A 27083-nucleotide genomic window follows, 5' to 3' on the forward strand; every position below is an offset into this window, starting at 1 on the left:
TTTCTTTAATTAAGTAAAATTGCGACATTTTTTAAGGATCCATTTAACTAATAATAATTTATTTTATAATTTGCAATGCGAAACCAAAACTCTTGTTAAGCTGCATTGTATTTCTAGTATGACTTTGTGTTTTTTCAATCTTCCACTGAGTGGCAGTGTAGTACTATAATACATCAAATATTAATCCTTAGAAACTTCATATAGACTTCTTTGTGATTAACCAATATTTAAAGAGCGCGGAACATTCAGAGTTTAGACAATGCATTTATGACTGCCTTTGATATTACAATTTAACTTTTCATAGTGGTGTTTTGATGGCAGAAAATAGCATGTATTCGAAAATAAAATAAAGGATATGTAATTTAAAAAAAAAACAACAACTATCTCGTAAAATCAGTTCACTCTACTCAGAGATATAACATTACAGAGTTTGAAAACTTTATATTACTTGTTATTGACACTAAGGTATTGTACAAAAATTATTGGAGGGGGGTGGGAATAATCAATTCACCTTGTTAAAAAAGCAAGGCCCTCCCCGGCATCATTTCACCACTATTAACCAAAAGAGACAAAGAATATGGAATTTAAGGTGGTGTAATCTAATTTAAATATTAATATGTATATTAGTGTAATTGTAGACAGACATTACAAATAGAATTTGCAATTTCCAAATTTTTGGCAAACACAACAAAATGATGAATATTCCAGCCACTATCTATTTTTAATGAAGAGATACTAAGTAAAAGGCTGAACTTGAATGATGGTATAGGTCTACTTTATATGAAACGTAACCTTTCTTCTACTTTCTATTATGGTGGAGATAAAAGTAAAAATGAGGGGGAAAAAATTAGCCCTAGAACACAGACAGGATTTTTGTCCTCTGCATATGGCAAAGAGTACTTTTATGACCCATTGCACACACTAAAGCCATAATTTGCAAGTATTTTATCCCTTTTTTTAAAATTAATCCTGCAAGGGAAGGCTAAAATATGAAATTGGGGTGACTGAAAATTATAAAACCCTTCTCTGCTCTCCCCAAAAAAAGACTACACTCTCTCCATCAAAAGAAAAAAATATATATCGCTGCCCCTTTTCTGACCTCCCCTCCACCCTCAATCATTTTTGAACTGTCCCTTATAAGTAACCTAATAGTTACTAAAAATAGTAACCGACTAACCAGCTAGGTACAGACTAATGATGAGCCTTCAATAATATCTTTATTTTGTTCCTAAGCAAAAGCTAGAAAACATTGACAAACTCCAAAATAAATTCTGAACAACACAAATGGAGACAAAAATAACAGAGACACATTCAGAGTATCAGAGAGGAACAAAATGGAAGGAAGACTGGTCACAAAATATTCTGTACATCACTTTAGATGTATTTACATTTTACCTACATGTAGTCTGTAAGGAACACACTAGACTGGGGAGAAATACTGAGCAGTATGTTGTTTGTCAGTGTAGTTATCTAATACTGTACACACTGTATAGAAAGCTCAACATGCTTCATACAAAAATATCCAATAAGTTATGTGACTTTGGGTTGGTGTACTTGTTAATCATAACACGCACATGCATGCATGTTTTTAAACACTGTGATACAAATCTACCCTACTATTTATGTATCTCCTATATGTTTTGGATCATTATATTGGCAGTTCCTTCAAGTATACTGTACACAATAACAGTAGAAGTAGAAAGAACACTGCTGCACAGTACACAAGTTAACACGTAGGAATGTTGATTGAAGTCATTTTCAGATATGAATAAAGATACAGATAACTTTTCTGAACAAGTACAATCATTGGCAGCATATCAGCCAAATTAGCATGCAAAATAACACGGATATCTTGTGTTGTCATATAAAAACAGTCCTCCCTTGAACATACTTATAGGATTATGACAGAAATAAGGCCACATATCCATTTCCTTTCTGATACAATATGACACATGTTTAATAATCCAGACAAATCCTGATGAATCCATTCATTATGATTATTATAATTATTGGTTTTTGAAACCTTTCCAACTTTATGAAACTGGATTGAATTTGTGTTGCTGTCAGGCTGAAGCACTCCCCTTTAGAAACCGTTGTTTTCTAAACATAAAACAAGTGTCAGAGGTCAGAGATGCAAAGTTTGAACCAAATTGCACAGTATATGTTAGGATTGTACGTGAGAGAAAGAGAGCACAACAGGTTCCTAGTCAAGCACAAACTCACTTTTGCGTGAATCACTCGTGAACACAACAGAGTCAAAACAAATGAGATCGGGGGGAAAAAGGATATGTCCGGGGGGGAAAAAAATCATTGCAAATCAGCCTCTTTACACTGTATCTGATGAGTCCTGGCTGATAACCACAGGAAATATGCAGCTATATATCAAACTCCAGAACTGATGAGGGAAAACTGTGCATACATTTCAAAAAGAAATCAGCACATTACAACTCCCTGACAACAGCCTGAGAGACTTTGACAGAGAACAACATACCAAAACTTTACTCTCTCTTTCTCTGTGTCTTTTCCAGTAAAAAAATGAAGAAAAGTTAAAGTGACCCTTACGCTTTCACACATTCTCTGCTACATATGAACTATTCTGGCCTGCACAGTGACCAGCTCTATTCATTTTAAACAGGTACATGCTTCAGACAGCTCGAGAACGAGAGGCACCCACCTCATGAATGATTCATTCCAAATGATAGCCCCAGCACAGAGAGTTACAATTTAGAGGAAGAGGGGGACAGCAGAGCACACAGACATTGTTATGTTCAGCTTTGCAACTGGGACTGAAATAATATGTACCTCCTGATATTGTTAAATTGTACAGTGTCTGTAGGAAGTGAAGGCGCTGGAGTGGAGGATATTTCAATATGTTCTCCATCCCGACCCAAATTTCAGAGCCTTGCATTTCCTGTTTTCGGGGGGTGCTTGCAAGCGCCTCCCTTCATGTCCAAGTGGGATTAGTAAAGACTCGCAGGCACTCCGTCTCTGAATGTTGACCTTGAAATGTAGAGTGTTCACCAGCCTTTATGAGAAAACATATTTGAATTTCATGTTCAGCACACAGTAATATACAGCATACATTTTCATGAAGCAATAAAAAAAGGACTGGTGTCCCTTGTCAGTCAGATGCCACGCCCTGGACAGGATTTCATTTCTGCTTCTCTATTTTCAGATCCCTGCGTTACTGTCGAACCTTTAAAATACCCTGAGAATAAACAAACAAGGAAAGGACATCAGCCTCAGTGCCGTCCTTCTTTAAACTGATAGAAATCAAATTGCCCAGCTACTTCAGGATATATTACTCTATTTCAGCAGACACTCTTTATCAACAGCAGGAACAGTGTCACAGAAACTGAAATGGGATGGAGGGAGCAACAGACTCGACTTCTGCATGAGAAGCTGTGGCAAAAAAAGTCCTTAGTGGCTTTAGTTAGTCATTCGAAATGTTAGAATTAATGACTGAAGAAAAAGTGGTAAACCACATATGAAGCCTTCGATTTAAATTCAGTTTGTGTGTCATTTCAGAGTAGTGTGTTATACCTGCAGAGGGTGCGTAGTGATAATTGCTGACAAAAGTCAGAGCCAGAAACATTAAAAGGATCCAAAGTGTATTTTTCTACACTTCCAGTCTGTTGGAGGAATCCTCACCATTAACACTTTTAAAGGAATGTATTTTCTTCTGGTGTCCCTTTTAGTTTACTGTGGAAACAATCTTTAAGTTTTCAAAATCCTGACTCGGTTCCTGTCAATCAACCCTGAAACCATGCAACACACACACACACACGTACACACACAGACACAAACACGCATCTTCCTTTGCTCAAATATGCGACTGCCGTACTGCACCAGTCGCTGCCCTCATTTCAGGCATGCACGTTGCGTTCCTTAAGGGCAGCAGTAGTGGTTGTGTTGGTGGTGCCCATTAAAGGGGAGTTGGAGGTGGCGGGCAGGGGGGGCCGAGGTTCGATCCCTCGGCTCTTCATAAAGGACAGAAGCTGGTCGGGGATCTCCGCCAGGACGTCCTTGGCCAGCCGCGCCATGCTCAATACCTGATTCCCTGATCGGTCTATGTAGTCCCGGAAAGGAACAAACTGGAGGGGAAGGTACAAAGAAAACTGGATTATGATGAGAACGTAGAGATTTGCATAAATTTGGCATTTATGAAACAGGTTTAGTTGTTGATATGCAGTAAATAATAGCAGCAATGGCTTAATTGGAAATGAGTTCAGTTCAGCTTTTACACTTGCAGAATCTACATCGCTGCATGTGTATAGATCACGGTATGGCGATCTACAGAATGTGCTTAAGGCCACTGATATGCTTGCTCTTATCTAAGCTTCCACCTGTGCATCATGGGTACCTCACAAACCCTGTGTTCCTATGAGTGTTAGTTTTGCACATCATCAGAAATTAATGCTTTGCATCTGCAAGATACAATTCAGCGTATGACTGGTGTGGACAGTATCATAAAGTAAGATCAGTGGCAGACTTGGATCAACACAACAATGAAAGATTTGAAGAGAAACTCATGGAGCTTGTCCACAACTACCCACATTTATATGATGACTCCACAGTCATACCTGCCAAAATGTTGATTTCATGCCTATGTTGTATGTTTCCCCTGCTGCTTTTTCTGTCCTGATCTCAATGTCAACAATATCATAACCTCTGAATATTTTGTTTCTGATTATGTTGCACAAAAGCAGAACTTCTCAAGGAGGATACTCCAATGTCAGCCAGAGATGATTAACTTCTAACCTGCCCCCTAGTGGACATACTTTGTAATCCTCCTGGTATGCACAAAGTATGCAAGCAAATGTGTGAACAATGACGCTGGCGACGCAGCCATTGTCTACATGTACGTGTTATTAAAAAGCTGGTTTTTGTTCACATGGATGTTCGCCTTTCGAAGACCTTGGAGATCACAACGTTTCAGTGTGCGGAGAGCCTTTCCTTTTTCTTTGGACAACTGAGTGGGGAATGGCACTGACATGAAGCTGCCTGGCAAGCTAGTTGGTCTAGTCACTGCAGTTTAGCCTGAGCAGAAACGATATAGATGTAAAGCCGGGTCATGCTGCTGAGAATCTGCTCTTTGCTTAGGTGAGGATTGGATTCAAGAACACTTTAAAATTGCGTTAGGTCAGAGAATGTTGTGGAAAGGTTTTCTGATTTGTGAGGCTATTGGAGCTAGATAAGTAGAGATGATGACATGACTACTGAGTGGGCCATGGCATTAAGATGAAACTGTCTATAAAGCCAGTGTGGCCAGCCACAGCAGTTCTGCTCTTTACTTGGTTGAGAGTAGGATTTAAAGGCAGCTTAAATGTATGTTCGGTCAGGGTTAGAGAAGGGTGTCACCTCTTAGAGGGCTCAGTAAATTTATGATATCACAGGTTAGGGTCTGACATAACTGATGGCCTGAGGCCAGTAAAAGTTTATGCAGGGCAAGTTGATTGGCCTATCAGAATCATGTATACAGTTTAGGACGAGGGGAGGACATTTCTCTTCATTTGATAACGTTAAAAGTAAAGCTTTGCTGTCGGCTTCCCGACTCATTTTAAAAGAGAGTGAGTGGAGGAAGTGGCGGTAGAGAGAACAAAGCAGTGAATGAGAGAAATAAAATGTTATTTTCTGATTGTTTCACAGCAGTTATGTTCAATAGAACAAATAAATAACCATCAAACACTCAACAGATGATTTACTGTGGAGATGCTCTTAGTTTGTGTTTCGTTTTCCTCCTCTGCGTTTCTCCTTTTCATTCATTCATTACAGTTCAACTCCATGTCTGTAGCAGACAGGTGGCAGAAACAGACAGAAGGAGCTTGGAGTGAACACACGCACACAAACAAATGTCATCATGTTCTTTCTCTCACTGTTCTATCTTAAGGAGAACATCCTGCAGATCTCTCAGCATTGTCTCACTTCTTGACACTTTATCTCTTTATCTCTCTTTATTATGAAGGTCATCCACACTCACTGAAATGTTATTATCATAAATTCTCTTTTCTTCTTCATATAGACGCCATACTCTCTGGCTTTACATAAAGAATGGAGAAACCTACATTTATACACCATTCATTAACTGATCCAATATCTACCTCATTTTATATTTGTGTGGATATTTGTGTAATATATCAACATTACATATCCATAACTAAAGAAAAACAACCAAATCTAAAGGTAACTTCACTGTTTTACATATTATGTACACAATGAATACATCACCAAAATTATGGAAAAAAGTTATTTTCATTTTTTGGCCGCAGGGCCAGTGAAAATACCAGTAAACCAGTAAAAATCTCATCTACTGGCCAAGTGGGCCAGTGGGGAAAAAATGTAACACTAATTTAACATGAATACTGGGCTGTCTATAGCAATGTTCACCCAGCTTTTGGCACATTTTACCGTGTATTAATAACCATTAACAAAATCAACTCCATGCAGATTTTTAATGGTCACACTGATAAACATCAAATCTGTGACTAATGAGAATTAAAGAGCAATGTGTATGTAGAATACATACCTGGACGATGTCTCTCTCAGCAAAGCGTCCCCTGGAGGACACTCTGACCTCATCCCCGTCCAGCTCCTCCATAGCTGCAGACAACAAACAACTGGACTAAAGTCTTGGTTGGAGACATGATTTACATCTTACATGTAATACTACATGAACAATTTAGATACACCATTACAGCATTTATTGGGCACTTACAGAGTGGATGTTCCTGCCTATAAAGTGATACTAAATAAATATACATTTAAAAACATTTTAAATGGTATTTTTGTGCATAGACAACTGACTATACTGACCTATATTGTATGTTATTGTAATCATCTAGCCATCTACCAGTCCACTGTTAGTTTGGTTCATATTCTATACCATCTATTTATCATTAGTGGAATTCATTATAAATCAACAACACAAAAACTTTATCTGTGTGGCTAAGTGGACTCACTTCCAGTGTAAACAAAATTAATTATGTCTCACAGGAAAACAGAGGAAACTTCAGCCACCATGACCATCCTCACTTATAGATGCTACAAGGTCTCCATTTTTATTATTGCACAAGGCTGAATTTGTGTCAGACCAAAGAGTCAAATGGGCTACATGTCCACGCAGCTTTTTAACAAAAAAAGTAATCAACATGAATAATAGACATTCCTCTTCATAGTCAAGCCTCTACACAATGTCCATGAAAAACAACATCGACAAAAAAAGACCGGAGAACATACAAGTACAGCTGCTTACAAGCCCACAGCAGTCCAACAAAAAGTTCAGACCAAAGACAGGCTTGTCGTCCTTCAGTACCACAGCTGTTCTCTGTTGCTCTCCAAGTGGAGGGAGACACAATAACTTATTCTCTAAACCAGTCTCATTAGTGCTTAAAAAGGCCACAGGAAGGAAGGGAAGATAAAGATCCTACAGGAGCAGCAAAACATCGTAGTTCTGCATCAGTCTTGTCAACAAAGCAAATCAGTACAGGACAGGACAATCTGTGGCCTTCCCAAGAAGGACCATGTTCATATTTGAAAGGAAAGGTAAGGAAAAGAAAGGAAAGGAAAAGGAAAAGGAAAAGGAAAAGGAAGGGAAGGGAAGGGAAGGGAAGGGAAGGGAAGGGAAGGGAAGGGAAGGGAAGGACAGGACAGGACAGGACAGGGCAGGACAGGACAGGACAGGACAGGACAGGACAGGACAGGACAGGACAGGAAAGGAAAGGAAAGGAAAGGAAAGGACAGGACAGGGCAGGACAGGACAGGACAGGACAGGACAGGACAGGACAGGAAAGGAAAGGAAAAGAAATGACAGGACAGGACAGGACAGGACAGGACAGGAAAGGAAAGGAAAAGAAAGGAAAGGAAAGGAAAGGAAAGGAAAGGAAAAGAAATGACAGGAAAGGACAGGACAGGACAGGACAGGAAAGGAAAGGAAAGGAAAGGAAAGGAAAAGAAATGACAGGACAGGAAAGGACAGGACAGGGCAGGACAGGACAGGAAAGGAAAGGAAAGGAAAGGAAAAGAAATGACAGGACAGGAAAGGAAAGGACAGGACAGGACAGGACAGGAAAGGAAAGGAAAGGAAAGGAAAAGAAATGACAGGACAGGAAAGGACAGGACAGGACAGGACAGGAAAGGAAAGGAAAGGAAAGGAAAGGATGCTTAGGAAGGGATGCTGATAGGAGACTGGTGAGGCTCCACATGGCACACAGAGATGACAGATGGTGGTTTGGAGCAGCAGGGGAAAAGAGGAGAAGTGGGGGAAAGAATAAATTGACATGCCTGTGTAAGAGAGGAGATGGTGAAAGAGGGGACAGAGGGAGATCAAAAGAGGCTGGACAGAGAAGAGGGGGGAAAGATATAGAATATAAAAAAAAATGGAGGGAGAAGGTGGTAAAAAAAAAAAAGTGAAAAAATGTGATGAAGTGATGCTGGATTCAGGTGTCATGGATAAACCCTGACATGTGGGGGGAGTCCACTGAGACACAGGGCCTGATAGAAAACCTCCTGCTGCCCTGAATAACACATGGCAAGTGTGTGTGTTTGTGTGTGTGTAAACTCTCCACTATGCCTACACACTCACTCTCAGAGGCACTGATATGGAAATAACATTCAAACTTCTGGCTCTGATTCCCATTCCCACACTCACAAGTGTACAGTACAAACATCCATGGAAACCTACATCAGATGGTTTGGAGACGATATAGAGTGACTAAGGATGGTTAATGATAAAATGAGAAGAGAGAAGATGATATAGACAATGAACTGTATTGACTGATTTTTAATTATCAGCCTATAGTTCTCAGATTAATAGTGATAGTTTAGTATCATCAGCATTAACAAATGAGACCATGGTGGGGATGAGTGGTAGCCATTATGTAATAGGCGTACATTAAAACTGGACTGTCTCTTTGTATTAAACGGGCACTCCAATGACAGTTAACATTGCACTCCTATAACATTGTTATACTACTGATGGACAAAAAGGATCAAAATTGGTGCAGCAGAACCACAGATATTTTTTTTTCATTCCACACATTCTTCCTTCATGTCAAAACCTCGGTGCCTTCATTACCAACAATGCAACTCAGCCACTGACAGTTTGGCCGGATATTTGGGTGTGTTATGCTAGTAGCCGCTAATGTAGCATGGAGCTGCTAGCCTCCAGCAGAGATGAGGAGCTACAGACGTCTGCTAACCTCACTTCTTTCTAACTCCACACCCCAACATTTTTTTTACTTTTCAAACTTTTTTCCGGGGTAGCTTTGGGTTGCGCCCGACACAGATAAGACTCACAGTGAGGTTGAACTCATGGGAAGATGTTCTGGGGTAAGCTGAAATAGGCTTATTTCGGTTAATCAAGATGGTGGTGAGTCTGTGTCCGTTGGGAAAAGGAAGATTATGTTATGCTTATGGCTTCAGAGACCTAGGAGCTGATTTACAGATTGTGTACACGTGGCAAAATACTTTGTGTTTTTTCACTTATTAAGTCTCATAACACCACCACTGAAGTATGGTGGTACAGGCATTCTGTGTGTTCTATTTTCACTTTATTTATCTTATGCTATTAACATTATCGAAAGAGTTTTATTTTCCATATTATGTACATTTATATGTTTTTATGTTCATTTCATATCTTTTTTGATGTGAAGCATTTGGTGCCTGTAATTTCTTTTGTTGTAAAGCACTTTGAGCTACATTTTTTGTATGAAAGGTGTTATACAAATTAAGTTATTATTATAATTATTATTATTATTATTATCATTATTATTATTATTATTGTAGTCTTCAGCCCCAACTGATGCTGACTCAAGTGACATCACTTGAGGCCATTTATCAGAATTCACACAGCTCCCTCTGAAGACACAATATGTTTTACTGTGCTTTTTCATATAGTGAAATTTGATATATTGATAAAATATAATTATAAATTCAATAAGTAGTAGGTGCAGACCTCTAAGTGGGACAGTATTAAGGTAGAAGATTACACAAAGGTGAAGTACACTGTAACAAGTCCCTGACAGAGGGGGGTCCACATGCATGAGCACAAAGGCAGAGGGAGCGTCTGTACAAGCTACAGACAGAGCACAACCAATCACTGCCCATTTGGAGTTAAGGCCGTCCCATTTGGATATGCTATATAGGCTGCAGATACATCTGGATCTAGATCTCACAGATCCAGATGTAATGTAACTTGTGTAGACACCTGCAAAGGCTTCCAGTCTGAGATGGTCTGTTTACATATATAGCTATAGCGCTCAGGCCCAAGCGCATTCATTCCTATTGAAGAAATTAATCTTTAAAAACAGGTCACAAATATACACATCCAGCTTTGAAAAAGGCTTGGTAATTTCCTAAAACAGCTGAGCACTGTAGTTTTTAGCAAATGACTATTTACAGTAGCAGATAGTCCACATTTGCTGCTATATAATATTACCAGCTGTATCCAGTGATGTAATTTATTTATTTCAATAACATATTACCTGATTAAGAAAAAAATACCTCATTGGTAATTTAAATAAGCTTGAATAGATCATAGCACTGCTAAATCCCACAGAATAAACATGTGACATACTGTAAACATTAGAATATGTTTAGTGCTACATTTCATATTGATACATTGATATTAACTTGTGTCTGCAGATACATGCTGTCAGACGAAGTGTCTTGATGTTATTCACACATCTAATACTTTTCATTTTAATAGTTCTAAGTAATACATCTGTGTGCTGTAATTTGATGTCTGATGTTTAATATTCCTCAGTTCAACTACTTACCTTCCCCACAGGGCTCAACAAAAGTTAATCTCATCTTCTGTTATCTTTCAACATTTTCTGAATGAAAGCTACACATACTCAAACACATTTTCTACCATTTTTGCACATTATCCTAAAATATATGTGAAATGTATTTTTAACAGCGTGGGCTTGAGGGAGCAGAGAAAATAGAAGATGCGACGGGGGATGAAACAAGTAAAACAGAATGGGTTATAATAAATTTTGATTTCAAAAGGCTGATCCCCACATGGCGCTCACTGAGGGGCTTGGCTCTGACTGGGGGTGACTGATGTGAGGAGGTCTACTCAACCAGGAAGCAGACCTGGGCGTAACAGTGACTGAATACATTTCAAATCACAAGAGGAACGCTTGATTTATCCTCTTCTGTATGCAATGTGTCTGCTTTTGAAGCTTTTCAAGCATCACAGAGGGTAAATCAGGCACACATCAACAAGTTCTGTATCAAATATGGACTTGAATGACAGAATCTGCAAAATGTTTTGTTGAGCCCAGACTGGCACTGATGGAAGGCGGGTAAAAGGAACATCAAAGATGATTCAACAAACACAGCAGTGAAGCTTGTCACTTTTATTTCCCTTTTGATTCAAGTGAACTTCTTTCTACACAGAATTCAGTGGATCATTTGGTTACTGAGGTGGATGAATCTATAAATAAGTTCACCACACATGTACCATCTTGTTCTCTAACTCTCTACTCTCCATTCTCTGCCTCTCCCCGTCATCCTCTTTCAGCTCCATCGTCAGCTCTCTAATTTCTTCTTCTCTGTCAAACACAAGCATTCACCCCTGACCCCCAGCCTCAGCTCTGCGCACTGAATAATAGGTCCCAGCGAGGCCTCTCCATTCATTCAGCTAGAATCATTTCCTGCTTTACCACTCTTCATCTGTAATTTAATTCAAATCATTTTGCTAATTAGCTTCCAGAAAGACACCTATGCATTCCAGCACTTAGCACACGATGAAGAGTCTCTCTTTTCATTTAGCTGCTCACTGTAGGAGAAAAACTTGTCTCAGCATGCACAGATCAAACTGCCCTACTAGGAGGATCCAGAGATCAGAGATCCAGATCCAGACATCAGTTCCTATGAAACAATCTTCTTTTAGCCTCCTTATTGGGGTTGGATTCAGTAGCAAGAAATGGATGAATACAGTAAAATAAATGTTTGGGGCAGGTAGCTAAATCCTACATATTGCACCTGTAAATAGGTGCAAAAGAGGATTGAGTTGTATGAATTTAATTCAGGGTAGAACATTGATTACAGCATCAGGAATGTAATAAAATAGCAGAATAAAATAAAATGTTTTATGTAAAGCACTTTGAATTGCCTTGTTGTTGAAATGTGCTATGCAAATAAACTTGCCTTGCCATGAGAACATAAATGTCTGCACCAAATTCCATGGTAATCCACCCAACAGTTGTGGAGATGAAACCCACAAATGTGAGCCTCACGGTGGCACCAAAGCCATTAGAGGTCAGGTACACATATTCAGCTGTGTGAAGAAGTCAGGGAATCACCAGTCACTAGGATTTATTCTCTAAGCACCACTAATTTTCATGGAAGTCCATACAGTAGATATTTCAAAGCTAAACATCAAACTCATGGTACAAAGTCAGTAGGCTTCATCCTAAAGAGATCATATAAACTTCCTAGAAATCCATTCAAAAGTTGTCTGGTGGTTAATTACACATTCTTCTTGCAGCAATGTTCTCTGTTCTCTACATGTTGGCAGTTGGGTGTAAAGGTCGGAAAACACAGAAGATACTGTCTGGAGCTTTGGGGAAATACAAAAACATCCATAAAGCCACAGCTGAAGCCACAAATGAACACAGTTTGGCAAATTATCATCAAAATGAGGATGGAAAACAGGCATTTTGTCTGTCTGCACAATTCAGACACATCTAAAAGTATTTTATAACAAACCTCTCAACTTTGTACAACAGGTTGTCCTGACCCTGCAAATCTGCTGTGTGAAATAAATCAGTTTCATTGAAAGTTTAAATGTCATGGGAATCATTAAACACCATCATGTGGGAATCAATATTCTTTTCACATCAGGTTATTTCTCTGCCACAGACACTGTTCAGCGCAGGAAATCTGAAAGTCTCTTTCTGGAGCAGCGCATCCTTTGCAAATGTGATTTTTCGCTTTTAACGACAAACAGTACTTCTGATTACTGTGAAAGAGGGCATGTTAAAATATTTGTTCTATATAAAGCCAAAAAGGAGCAAGCCAGACTTTCTCTTTAAAAAGCAATGCCTTTCATGTCACCATGGAAACTGATTTAGTAAATAGGTTTGAGTATCAGATAGACACAGTATGTGCACGCATTTTCATTTTACTTGCTTGTATAGGATTCCCAAGTAAGTAAAGCAGATGTTGTCCATTAAGACTAAAATCACCTTTGCTGTGTTGTAATTCCAAAAGAGAAAAGGTAACATTAAAGGATAATTCTGCTTTAAAACAACTTTGGTCTTATTTTCATAATTTTATCATAATTTCTATTGCTTATGATAACACTGTAGTGACTAAAGTAATTGCAGAGATTATCATTATTTGTAGGTAACAACCAAAACTTAACGCACCTGAAATGGTGGTAATAATCCTTCATTAAGTTATTACAAGTTACATAATACAAGTCTATGGACGTCCATTCAGTTCCATTGTATTTATAACTCAGCATCTTTATGCAGCACAAACTCCATTCAAATGTCAATGTTCTCACCATTAAACACTTCAATCAACTGTTATTAAGCTATTAGTTATTAAAATATTGCTTGTACAAGGAAAAATTCCTTATAAAATTACAAAATGTATCATGAGTTCTCTTTAAAGTCCAACTTAAATTAATTAGCATGTTTGTTTGTTTTTTCCTGCTACAGCATACGTATCAGATCTGTAAACCACTTGTCCTGTATTCTCCTAGAGAAAAAATCAGAAACCAAAAGGGAGAAATTCATATTTGATATTTTTTGTTTTTTGCATTAATTTGACAGTCCACTGTTAGTTTTCCTTCTACATGGATTGAGACCTTATTTCGACACAGCAAATCAAATCTTGCATTGTTCTTTATGGTGTAACACCAGCACTCTGACACCTGCCATCTGTCATCAATCAAACACATTCACCAACACACCCCTCCAGCTACCGTCAATCAAACAAACACACTGACACACCTCTCCAGCTACTGTCAATCAAACATACACACTGACACGCCCCTCCAGTTACCGTCAATCAAACATACACACTGACACACCCCTCCAGTTACTGTCAATCAAACATACACACCGACATGCCCCTCCAGTTACCGTCAATCAAACATACACACTGACACGCCCCTCCAGCTACTGTCAATCAAACATACACACTGACACGCCCCTCCAGCTACCATCAAGCAAACACACACTGACACACCTCTCCAGCTACTGTCAATCAAACATACACACTGACACGCCCCTCCAGCTACCATCAATCAAACACACACTGACACACCTCTCCAGCTACTGTCAATCAAACATACACACTGACACGCCCCTCCAGCTACCATCAATCAAACACACACTGACACACCTCTCCAGCTACTGTCAATCAAACACACACACTGACACACCCCTCCAGCTACCAACAATCAAACACACACTGACACGCCCCTCCAGCTACCGTCAATCAAACATACACACTGACACGCCCCTCCAGCTACCGTCAATCAAACATACACACTGACACACCCCTCCAGCTACTGTAAATCAAACATACACACTGACACGCCCCTCCAGCTACTGTCAATCAAACACACAACAACACACCCCTCCAGCTACTGTCAATCAAACATACACACTGACACGCCCCTCCAGCTACTGTCAATCAAATACACACCGACACACCTCTCCAGCTACTGTCAATCAAACACACAACAACACACCCCTCCAGCTACTGTCAATCAAACACACAACAACACGCCCCTCCAGCTACCGTCAATCAAACACACACACTGACACGCCCCTCCAGCTACTGTCAATCACACACACCGACACACCCCTCCAGCTACTGTCAATCAAACATACACACTGACACACCTCTCCAGCTACCGTCAATCAAACACACACACCGACACGCCCCTCCAGCTACTGTCAATCAAACACACACCGACACACCCCTCCAGCTACTGTCAATCAAACACACACCAACACACCCCTCCAGCTACCAACAATCAAACACACACACTGACACGCCCCTCCAGCTACTGTCAATCAAACACACACACCGACACGCCCCTCCAGCTACCGTCAATCAAACACACACACCGACACGCAACTCTAGCTACTGTCAATCAAACACACACACTGACACGTCCCTCCAGCTACTGTCAATCAAACACACAACAACACGCCCCTCCAGCTACTGTTAATCAAACACACACACTGACACGCCCCTCCAGCTACTGTCAATCAAACATACACACTGACACGCCCCTCCAGCTACTGTCAATCAAACATACACACTGACACGCCCCTCCAGCTACTGTCAATCAAACACACACCGACACACCTCTTCAGCTACTGTCAATTAAACATACACACTGACACGCCCCTCAAGCTACTGTCAATCAAACACACACCGACACACCTCTCCAGCTACTGTCAATCAAACATACACACTGACACACCCCTCCAGCTACTGTTAATCAAACACACAACAACACACCCCTCCAGCTACTGTCAATCAAACACACAACAACACACCCCTCTAGCTACTGTCAATCAAACACACAACAACACACCCCTCTAGCTACTGTCAATCAAACACACAACAACACACCTCTCCAGCTACTGTCAATCAAACATACACACTGACACGCCCCTCCAGCTACTGTCAATCAAACATACACACTGACACGCCCCTCCAGCTACTGTCAATCAAACACACAACAACACACCCCTCCAGCTACTGTCAATCAAACACACAACAACACGCCCCTCCAGCTACCGTCAATCAAACACACACACCGACACGCAACTCCAGCTACTGTCAATCAAACACACAACAACACGCCCCTCCAGCTACTGTCAATCAAACACACACCGACACGCCCCCTCCAGCTACTGTCAATCAAACACACACACCGACACGCCCCTCCAGCTACTGTCAATCAAACACACACACCGACACGCCCCTCCAGCTACTGTCAATCAAACATACACACCGACATGCCCCTCCAGTTACCGTCAATCAAACATACACACTGACACGCCCCTCCAGCTACTGTCAATCAAACATACACACTGACACGCCCCTCCAGCTACCATCAAGCAAACACACACTGACACACCTCTCCAGCTACTGTCAATCAAACATACACACTGACACGCCCCTCCAGCTATCATCAATCAAACACACACTGACACACCTCTCCAGCTACTGTCAATCAAACATACACACTGACACGCCCCTCCAGCTACCATCAATCAAACACACACTGACACACCTCTCCAGCTACTGTCAATCAAACACACACACTGACACACCCCTCCAGCTACCAACAATCAAACACACACTGACACGCCCCTCCAGCTACCGTCAATCAAACATACACACTGACACGCCCCTCCAGCTACCGTCAATCAAACATACACACTGACACGCCCCTCCAGCTACTGTCAATCAAACACACAACAACACACCCCTCCAGCTACTGTCAATCAAACATACACACTGACACGCCCCTCCAGCTAATGTCAATCAAATACCTACCGACACACCTCTCCAGCTACTGTCAATCAAACACACAACAACACACCCCTCCAGCTACTGTCAATCAAACACACAACAACACGCCCCTCCAGCTACCGTCAATCAAACACACACACTGACACGCCCCTCCAGCTACTGTCAATCACACACACCGACACACCCCTCCAGCTACTGTCAATCAAACACACACCGACACACCCCTCCAGCTACCGTCAATCAAACACACACACCGACACGCCCCTCCAGCTACTGTCAATCAAACACACACCGACACACCCCTCCAGCTACTGTCAATCAAACACACACCGACACACCCCTCCAGCTACCTACAATCAAACACACACACTGACACGCCCCTCCAGCTACTGTCAATCAAACACACACACCGACACGCCCCTCCAGCTACCGTCAATCAAACACACACACCGACACGCAACTCTAGCTACTGTCAATCAAACACACACACTGACACGCCCCTCCAGCTACTGTCAATCAAACATACACACTGACACGCCCCTCCAGCTACTGTCAATCAAACATACACACTGACACGCCCCTCCAGCTACTGTCAATCAAACACACACCGACACACCTCTTCAGCTACTGTCAATTAAACATACACACTGACACACCCCTCCAGCTACTGTTAATCAAACACACAACAACACACCCCTCCAGCTACTGTCAATCAAACACACAACAACACACCCCTCTAGCTACTGTCAATCAAATACACAACAACACACCTCTCCAGCTACTGTCAATCAAACACACAACAACACGCCCCTCCAGCTACTGTTAATCAAACACACACACTGACACGCCCCTCCAGCTACTGTCAATCAAACATACACACTGACACGCCCCTCCAGCTACTGTCAATCAAACATACACACTTACACGCCCCTCCAGCTACTGTCAATCAAACACACACCGACACACCTCTCCAGCTACTGTCAATCAAACATACACACTGACACACCCCTCCAGCTACTGTTAATCAAACACACAACAACACACCCCTCCAGCTACTGTCAATCAAACACACAACAACACACCCCTCTAGCTACTGTCAATCAAACACACAACAACACACCTCTCCAGCTACTGTCAATCAAACACACAACAACACACCCCTCTAGCTACTGTCAATCAAACACACAACAACACACCTCTCCAGCTACTGTCAATCAAACATACACACTGGCACGCCCCTCCAGCTACTGTCAATCAAACATACACACTGACACGCCCCTCCAGCTACTGTAAATCAAACATACACACTGACACGCCCCTCCAGCTACTGTCAATCAAACACACAACAACACACCCCTCCAGCTACTGTCAATCAAACACACAACAACACGCCCCTCCAGCTACCGTCAATCAAACACACACACCGACACGCAACTCCAGCTACTGTCAATCAAACACACAACAACATGCCCCTCCAGCTACTGTCAATCAAACACACACCGACACGCCCCCTCCAGCTACTGTCAATCAAACACACACACCGACACGCCCCTCCAGCTACTGTCAATCAAACACACACACCGACACGCCCCTCCAGCTACTGTCAATCAAACACACACACCGACACACCTCTCCAGCTACTGTCAATCAAACACACAACAACACACCCCTCTAGCTACTGTCAATCAAACACACAACAACACACCTCTCCAGCTACTGTCAATCAAACATACACACTGACACGCCCCTCCAGCTACTGTCAATCAAATACACAACGACACACCTCTCCAGCTACTGTCAATCAAACATACACACTGACACACCTCTCCAGCTACTGTCAATCAAACATACACACTGACACGCCCCTCCAGCTACTGTCAATCAAACACACAACAACACACCCCTCCAGCTACCGTCAATCAAACACACACACCGACACGCCCCTCCAGCTACTGTCAATCAAACACACACACCGACACGCCCCTCCAGCTACTGTCAATCAAACATACACCGACACACCTCTCCAGCTACCAACAATCAAACACACACACTGACACGCCCCTCCAGCTACTGTCAATCAAACATACACACCGACACGCCCCTCCAGCTACCGTCAATCAAACACACACACTGACACGCCCCTCCAGCTACTGTCAATCAAACACACACACCGACACGCCCCTCCAGCTACCGTCAATCAAACACACACACCGACACGCAACTCTAGCTACTGTCAATCAAACACACACACTGACACGTCCCTCCAGCTACTGTTAATCAAACACACACACTGACACACCTCTCCAGCTACTGTCAATCAAACATACACACTGACACGCCCCTCCAGCTACTGTCAATCAAACACACAACAACACACCCCTCCAGCTACCGTCAATCAAACACACACACCGACACGCCCCTCCAGCTACTGTCAATCAAACACACACACCGACACGCCCCTCCAGCTACTGTCAATCAAACATACACCGACACACCTCTCCAGCTACCAACAATCAAACACACACACTGACACGCCCCTCCAGCTACTGTCAATCAAACATACACACCGACACGCCCCTCCAGCTACCGTCAATCAAACACACACACTGACACGCCCCTCCAGCTACTGTCAATCAAACACACAACAACACGCCCCTCCAGCTACCGTCAATCAAACACACACACCGACACGCCCTTCCAGCTACTGTCAATCAAACACACACACTGACACGTCCCTCCAGCTACTGTTAATCAAACACACACACTGACACGCCCCTCCAGCTACTGTCAATCAAACATACACACTGACACGCCCCTCCAGCTACTGTCAATCAAACATACACACTGACACGCCCCTCCAGCTACTGTCAATCAAACACACACCGACACACCTCTTCAGCTACTGTCAATTAAACATACACACTGAAACGCCCCTCAAGCTACTGTCAATCAAACACACACCGACACACCTCTCCAGCTACTGTCAATCAAACATACACACTGACACACTCCTCCAGCTACTGTTAATCAAACACACAACAACACGCCCCTCCAGCTACTGTCAATCAAATACACAACGACACACCTCTCCAGCTACTGTCAATCAAACATACACACTGACACACCTCTCCAGCTACTGTCAATCAAACATACACACTGACACGCCCCTCCAGCTACTGTCAATCAAACACACAACAACACACCCCTCCAGCTACCGTCAATCAAACACACACACCGACACGCCCCTCCAGCTACTGTCAATCAAACACACACACCGACACGCCCCTCCAGCTACTGTCAATCAAACATACACCGACACACCTCTCCAGCTACCAACAATCAAACACACACACTGACACGCCCCTCCAGCTACTGTCAATCAAACATACACACCGACACGCCCCTCCAGCTACCGTCAATCAAACACACACACTGACACGCCCCCTCCAGCTACTGTCAATCAAACACACACACCGACACGCCCCTCCAGCTACTGTTAATCAAACACACACACTGACACGCCCCTCCAGCTACTGTCAATCAAACATACACACTGACACGCCCCTCCAGCTACTGTCAATCAAACATACACACTGACACGCCCCTCCAGCTACTGTCAATCAAACACACACACCGACACACCTCTCCAGCTACTGTCAATCAAACACACACACTGACACGCCCCTCCAGCTACTGTCAATCAAACATACACACTGACACGCCCCTCCAGCTACTGTCAATCAAACATACACACTGACACGCCCCTCCAGCTACTGTCAATCAAACACACACCGACACACCTCTTCAGCTACTGTCAATTAAACATACACACTGAAACGCCCCTCAAGCTACTGTCAATCAAACACACACCGACACACCTCTCCAGCTACTGTCAATCAAACATACACACTGACACACTCCTCCAGCTACTGTTAATCAAACACACAACAACACACCCCTCCAGCTACTGTCAATCAAACACACAACAACACACCCCTCTAGCTACTGTCAATCAAACACACAACAACACACCTCTCCAGCTACTGTCAATCAAACACACAACAACACACCCCTCTAGCTACTGTCAATCAAACACACAACAACACACCTCTCCAGCTACTGTCAATTAAACATACACACTGACACGCCCCTCAAGCTACTGTCAATCAAACACACACCGACACACCTCTCCAGCTACTGTCAATCAAACATACACACTGACACACTCCTCCAGCTACTGTTAATCAAACACACAACAACACACCCCTCCAGCTACTGTCAATCAAACACACAACAACACACCCCTCTAGCTACTGTCAATCAAACACACAACAACACACCTCTCCAGCTACTGTCAATCAAACACACAACAACACACCCCTCTAGCTACTGTCAATCAAACACACAACAACACACCTCTCCAGCTACTGTCAATCAAACACACAACAACACACCCCTCTAGCTACTGTCAATCAAACACACAACAACACACCCCTCTAGCTACTGTCAATCAAACACACACCGACACACCTCTCCAGCTACTGTCAATCAAACATACACACTGACACGCCCCTCCAGCTACTGTCAATCAAATACACACCGACACACCTCTCCAGCTACTGTCAATCAAACATACACACTGACACGCCCCTCCAGCTACTGTCAATCAAACATACACACTGACACGCCCCTCCAGCTACTGTCAATCAAACACACAACAACACACCCCTCCAGCTACTGTCAATCAAACACACAACAACACGCCCCTCCAGCTACCGTCAATCAAACACACACACCGACACGCCCTTCCAGCTACTGTCAATCAAACACACAACAACACGCCCCTCCAGCTACTGTCAATCAAACACACACCGACACGCCCCCTCCAGCCACTGTCAATCAAACACACACACCGACACGCCCCTCCAGCTACTGTCAATCAAACACACACACCGACACACCTCTCCAGCTACTGTCAATCAAACACACAACAACACACCCCTCTAGCTACTGTCAATCAAACACACAACAACACACCTCTCCAGCTACTGTCAATCAAACATACACACTGACACGCCCCTCCAGCTACTGTCAATCAAATACACACCGACACACCTCTCCAGCTACTGTCAATCAAACATACACACTGACACACCTCTCCAGCTACTGTCAATCAAACATACACACTGACACGCCCCTCCAGCTACTGTCAATCAAACATACACACTGACACGCCCCTCCAGCTACTGTCAATCAAACACACAACAACACACCTCTCCAGCTACTGTCAATCAAACATACACACTGACACGCCCCTCCAGCTACTGTCAATCAAACACACACACCGACACGCCCCTCCAGCTACTGTCAATCAAACACACACCGACACACCCCTCCAGCTACCAACAATCAAACACACACACTGACACGCCCCTCCAGCTACTGTCAATCAAACATACACACCGACACGCCCCTCCAGCTACCGTCAATCAAACACACACACCGACACGCAACTCTATTTACTGTCAATCAAACACACACACTGACACGCCACGCCAGCAACTGTCAAGCAAACACACACACCAACATGCCATTCTAGCTGTAGTCAATCAAACACACACACTGACGCACCCCTTCAGCCGGCTAAGACGAAAAGGAGCACTTCTGATATATCCCCATTTTCTTCTTGAGTAAAACTATCAGCAAGACATTTAAAAAACATTGACAAAGAAACAACTTACTGTGGTTTCCATTTGGATTTTAATTTTCTGATATGACTTTAATGTAATCTGGACTGTTCAAGCTGGTTCCTATTTGCTATTCAGTAATAACAGGTTGGGTTTTCCACTGAGATGTTTTTCTATTTTGCATTACTGTGACTGACATTTTCAGTCTCTTCTGACTTATGTTACAGGCATGTAAGTGGGAGTGGGTGAGCAGGATAAATAGAGGATTTACATATGTATGCCATGGAAGCTTCGAGAGGCATTAAATGGGCTGAAATTTACAATCTTCCTGTATATATAAATCATTTTCACAACGGAGCATCATGGATGACAACAAAGAAACTGCTTCTCTCCTCGACTGCATTTACTGAACAGATGACATCTCTGAAATGTATCCCTCAGCTCTAACCTGACCAACATGACCACGTGCACGAGCATACAGACGCACACACGCACACTTACCATCAAATTCAGCAGGGCCCACTCCTACTATGATGATGGACATGGGCAGGGCCGCTGCCTGTGGAGAGAGGAGGGGTGTGAGGCAGGCTACTATTCCCCTACTCAAAAGCACATACTGTGCATAACATGTATGATCATACTGTATGTATACATGCCAGAGTATATTTGGCTCCAATTAGAATAAAATGCATTTAAACCGTTTCCAATGAGTCCATAGTTCAATGCCCTCCTTTCAATTGTTTATTGCTTATTTTTATTCTTACTGTAATTGTTATTCTTTATTGCACACTAGCTTTCTAGCACAGCCCTTAAGAGTATGTCACCTTGCATTTCACTGCACATACTGAATATGCATGTTACAAATGAAACCTCTGAATCTTTGTTATTGTAATCCACTGTCTGCTTTCATAGTCTAGTCATAGTGTCATAGGTGTTTGCAGCCGTCGAAGAAATATATACAGGTATGAGTGGGTGAAACTCTATGAGCATGACTGAATGCATCCAATCAGACTGCAAAGAAGTGGAAAACAAGCTCACCTCTTCTATCAACCATGAATCTTATTCTCTGCTCATACATCAGTGTGGCATCTTATCTCTCCTGTTGTCTGACAATGCACACACAAATTTTCTGCCTATGCAGGCATAGATTTAGTTCTGACAAGGCACAAACTGATACCACAATTAACCTGGATCTGATCCAAGACCACCTCTTATATGTGGACTCAGGTGTGGTTTCTTGGATCATATCTAGGTTTGGAAAAAGCACTCATATACCAAATTTTTTGGTGAACCTCTCTCCTGATTCAGACTTGTCAGTTAATGTTCAATCTAAAAAAAAAAAAAAAAAATTATCTCAAACGTTTTACTCAGGGTAGAGATTCCCTGTCAATCCTTTGCTCTTCAACTGATAGTTTAAAGCAGCAGTGTTGAGGGTTTTTTTTTGCTTTTTGCCATTTGGAGACAGCATAACAAATTGTAAACACAACATTGACATATTATCACCTTATCACCTCATGACTAACATGTTAGCAAACAGTTGCCTGTTTACAGATCCAACAGACACAGAGCAATATTAGCATTCATGTGGAGTCATTAAAACATATATGGAGGGGATCATTAAGGATAACCATAAAAGGTTCCATCTGCAAGAGGAAATTTCTATCTACTAGTTGCCATGCTAAAATTTTGTTTGGGCAAATAAATTGAAATCTGGGGTTGGGAGAGTCCTCTGTTATAGCCCTGCAATGTTTAGCATAAAAATGTTACATAACGTAGCTTTCTATAACTGTTCTTTTTTCATTAAAGTTTACAACTTAAGTTCATGCGACTTCAGTTCCTGTGGTTTCAATACACACAATTTAGTTTTGTGTGCAGTGTTGTGGATACTCACATTGACCACAGCCTCTTTGGTCTGAGCCATGTCTGAGATGACGCCGTCTGTGATCATCAGCAGCACAAAGTACTGGGAGCCGTCAGTCACCTCTTCAGCACATCTAACATTATAACACACACAAAGACACAAACACATACACACAGGGGTTAAGTTAACTGATCTTAACCCCTGCGTGTGTAACCAAGAGGTTTAGAGTAAAGCTGCCAGTATAAAACCACTGACCAGCGTCTGAAATCCTGTGTGTTCAAAATAAGAAATGGAACAGACGAAAAAGTGGGAGGTAAGGTAAATAGTGATGAGACATTTTATATTTTAAGGGAGTCAATGTCGCATTGGTTCACTGTGGATCAACCTCTGCAATGAGGAATGTGTGCATGTTGATTGGTGAACACAGTACTGAATGATACTGCATTATGTTGCTGCCAAGTTTTGCCAGGTTCAACTTTACTGACTTCTGTGTCAGCACCCCTGCAGAAACAATGCAGTACCATCAAAAAGAGCGGGCTGCCTTTGATCACGCACTACTCTTGTCGGTCTGAGCACAATGTTACTGTACCTATGTTTAAAGGGAGCTTTTTTCCTTCTTTGAATCATACCTTGCAATGGTTCTTTACTCTGAAGATGTTAACTACTAATTCACAAATGAGTTATCATTCAGATCAGCTTGAGCATGCTCTGTATATGGGGATATTATTGTAGCTAAATTATTTTCAAATTTGTGTGGAGAGTTGTGTAACTGTATCTCAATCCGTGGGTGCATAATCAGATTTGTGAATGTGTAAAAGTATCTCTAAATGTGTACTGAGATTTGTGAATGTGTACAGGAATCTGCAAATGTGTACTCAGAATCCAAGTGTACGTAATCCGATTTGTAAACGTGTAAAAAAAAATCTCCAAATCTGTAACCAGATATTAATGGCTGAAAAGTAGTAAAAAAGCATTTTGCTCCAAAAGCTGGAAGTACAGACAAGTCATCAGTTACAACTCAGGCACGCCTCTCAATTGGCTGTCTTTATACACATGATTTTTGCACATTTACAAATCGGATTACATACACACGGATTCCCGAGTACACATGTGCAGATTTCTGTACACATCCACAAATCTTGCAAAGTACGCATTTAGAGATACTTTTACACATTCACAAATCTGATTACACACACACAGATTGAGATACAGTTGTACAACTCTCCACACACATTTGCAAATACTTTAAATACAATAATATAGTATAATATAGTACTCTGATAGTTCTCTGCAGGTTGTTCAGTATATGGATAGTGATGTACACTAAATAGCCAATGCATGCAATGAGTCCTTCCCTGCCAGCACAGTCTTCTTATAAAATAGTCCACATAAAACAGTGTTGTATAATAGAGTGTTTTTGTTCTGCACTGGATGGTGTGTGTGTGCGTGTGTGTTTTGCAGGTAATGCTAGAATCCCAGCAGGGAGAAGGAAGACCTGCTGTCTGACTCACTGTTTGATTGGCTCACACTCTCAGTCTGGCCTGAGGGTGAGAGGAGGCAAAATGGCAAATTGTCTCTCTCTCTGTCTATCTGACTTCCTGTCTGCTGGAATCCTCTCCGTCTGTCCTCCTGCCTGTCTCAATGTCCATCCCTCTTGTTTTCTCCATCTATTTCCCATTCTCTCTCATCACATACACGTCTACCTTTCTCATCCCCCGCTCTCTCACTCTCTGTCTCTGCAGAATAATGGGGAAATGTATCAACAGGTGAAACAGTGGAACATTGGAACAAATTGTGCTGTTACCTCTCAAACTAAAGTCCGCAAGAGCTGCAATCATCTTGTCTGTCAATTCACTTATCCTTTAGGAGCTTTCGCCTTTTTCCCCTTTTATGTCTTCTTTTTCATTATGGGAGTAAGCAATGCAAGTTAGGAAGATATGCATGTTCATAACACATAATTCTAATGAACAGATCCATGTCACCTGCTTTTATATCTAATGTTACTTGGCACAGTATCACAGGAAGTAATGAGGTCAGCGTAGGATTCAACCTGTTGAGTATGACACCACTGCAACACTAGATAGATGTATCATACATTATCAGGCCAGGATGAGGATTTTTTAAAAACTCAAAGTAATTATATTTGAAGGTTTGAAATATATTTCAAAAATAGATTTGTCAAGCTTTACTGCTAAAGAGGAGAGAGGAGAGCCTTTCTTCAACTTGCATCATATTGTCTTCTCAGTAGAGAATATGATCTTACAGTCTTCTCTGCCGGCATCGGAAACCAGTACTGGTACAAGTAGGAGGAAACACAAGCAGTTTAATCTGTCCTAACACACTTCCTCTGGTCTAAGTGCTGTAGAGGTCTTCATGGGGCCCAACATTTTGTACCTAACATAATTTTCCCAATCTGAGTAGACCTGATCCAAAAAGAGTGTCAATCAAAACAGAGAGACAACAACAATAGAGGCAAGACAGGACACAAACAACCAGTGGCTGATGGAAAGAGCAGCAAGAGCAACAACATCATTTTACCTTCACAGTTTTCACTCTCCATCTCGCCTCAAAACATTTTCTCCTCTGATGGAGATGTGCCACATGATTTCAGCTGATAGCGAATTCCACTTCAATATGACATTCACATATAGACCCGGGACCTGCGGCAATACAAAGGGGCCCTACCCTGCTTGATAAGGCTTAACATAATTTGGACTCAGCCAAACTTGAATCTTGGTGAAGACCTCTACAGTGTAGTATCTTTGTCAGCCCTTAAACCCTAACACGTATTCAAATTTTTAAAACTTTTCACGTTGGTAGAGTTTCAGAGTCTCCACAAGTAGCCTCTAAAATACATCACAAAAATAACAATGTCATTTGTAGTGTCACAATTAGAGATCCGAGCATGTTTTAATGGATAGACATTGGATAAAATAAAGCTGATCAAATGTTGTCAGTTGTCTGTGCTCAGCCTGAGATCATTATGTGAGTGAGGAACCTCCACTCAGTAACAC

At 42.1% G+C, this 27083-nt stretch overlaps 1 protein-coding gene across 2 annotated transcripts in view; it reads right to left on the bottom strand.

Moving 5' to 3' along the window:
• Positions 1-1198: 1198 nt before the first annotated feature.
• LOC137182141 (copine-9-like) overlaps positions 1199-27083 on the bottom strand; it is a 173469-nt gene continuing 147584 nt past the window's right edge. For both annotated transcript variants that reach the window (XM_067588442.1, XM_067588441.1), the window contains 4 exons: positions 24100-24202; positions 22710-22767; positions 6527-6600; positions 1199-4094 (listed from right to left, as the gene is read on the bottom strand). In XM_067588442.1, the coding sequence (XP_067444543.1) occupies positions 3867-4094; positions 6527-6600; positions 22710-22767; positions 24100-24202 (463 nt within the window). In that variant the 3' untranslated portion in view covers positions 1199-3866. The remainder of the gene's footprint in view (positions 4095-6526; positions 6601-22709; positions 22768-24099; positions 24203-27083) is intronic.

The sequence above is a fragment of the Thunnus thynnus genome, chromosome 4 (assembly GCF_963924715.1).
Source record: "Thunnus thynnus chromosome 4, fThuThy2.1, whole genome shotgun sequence".
In the NCBI taxonomy this organism is placed as follows: Eukaryota; Metazoa; Chordata; class Actinopteri; order Scombriformes; family Scombridae; genus Thunnus; species Thunnus thynnus.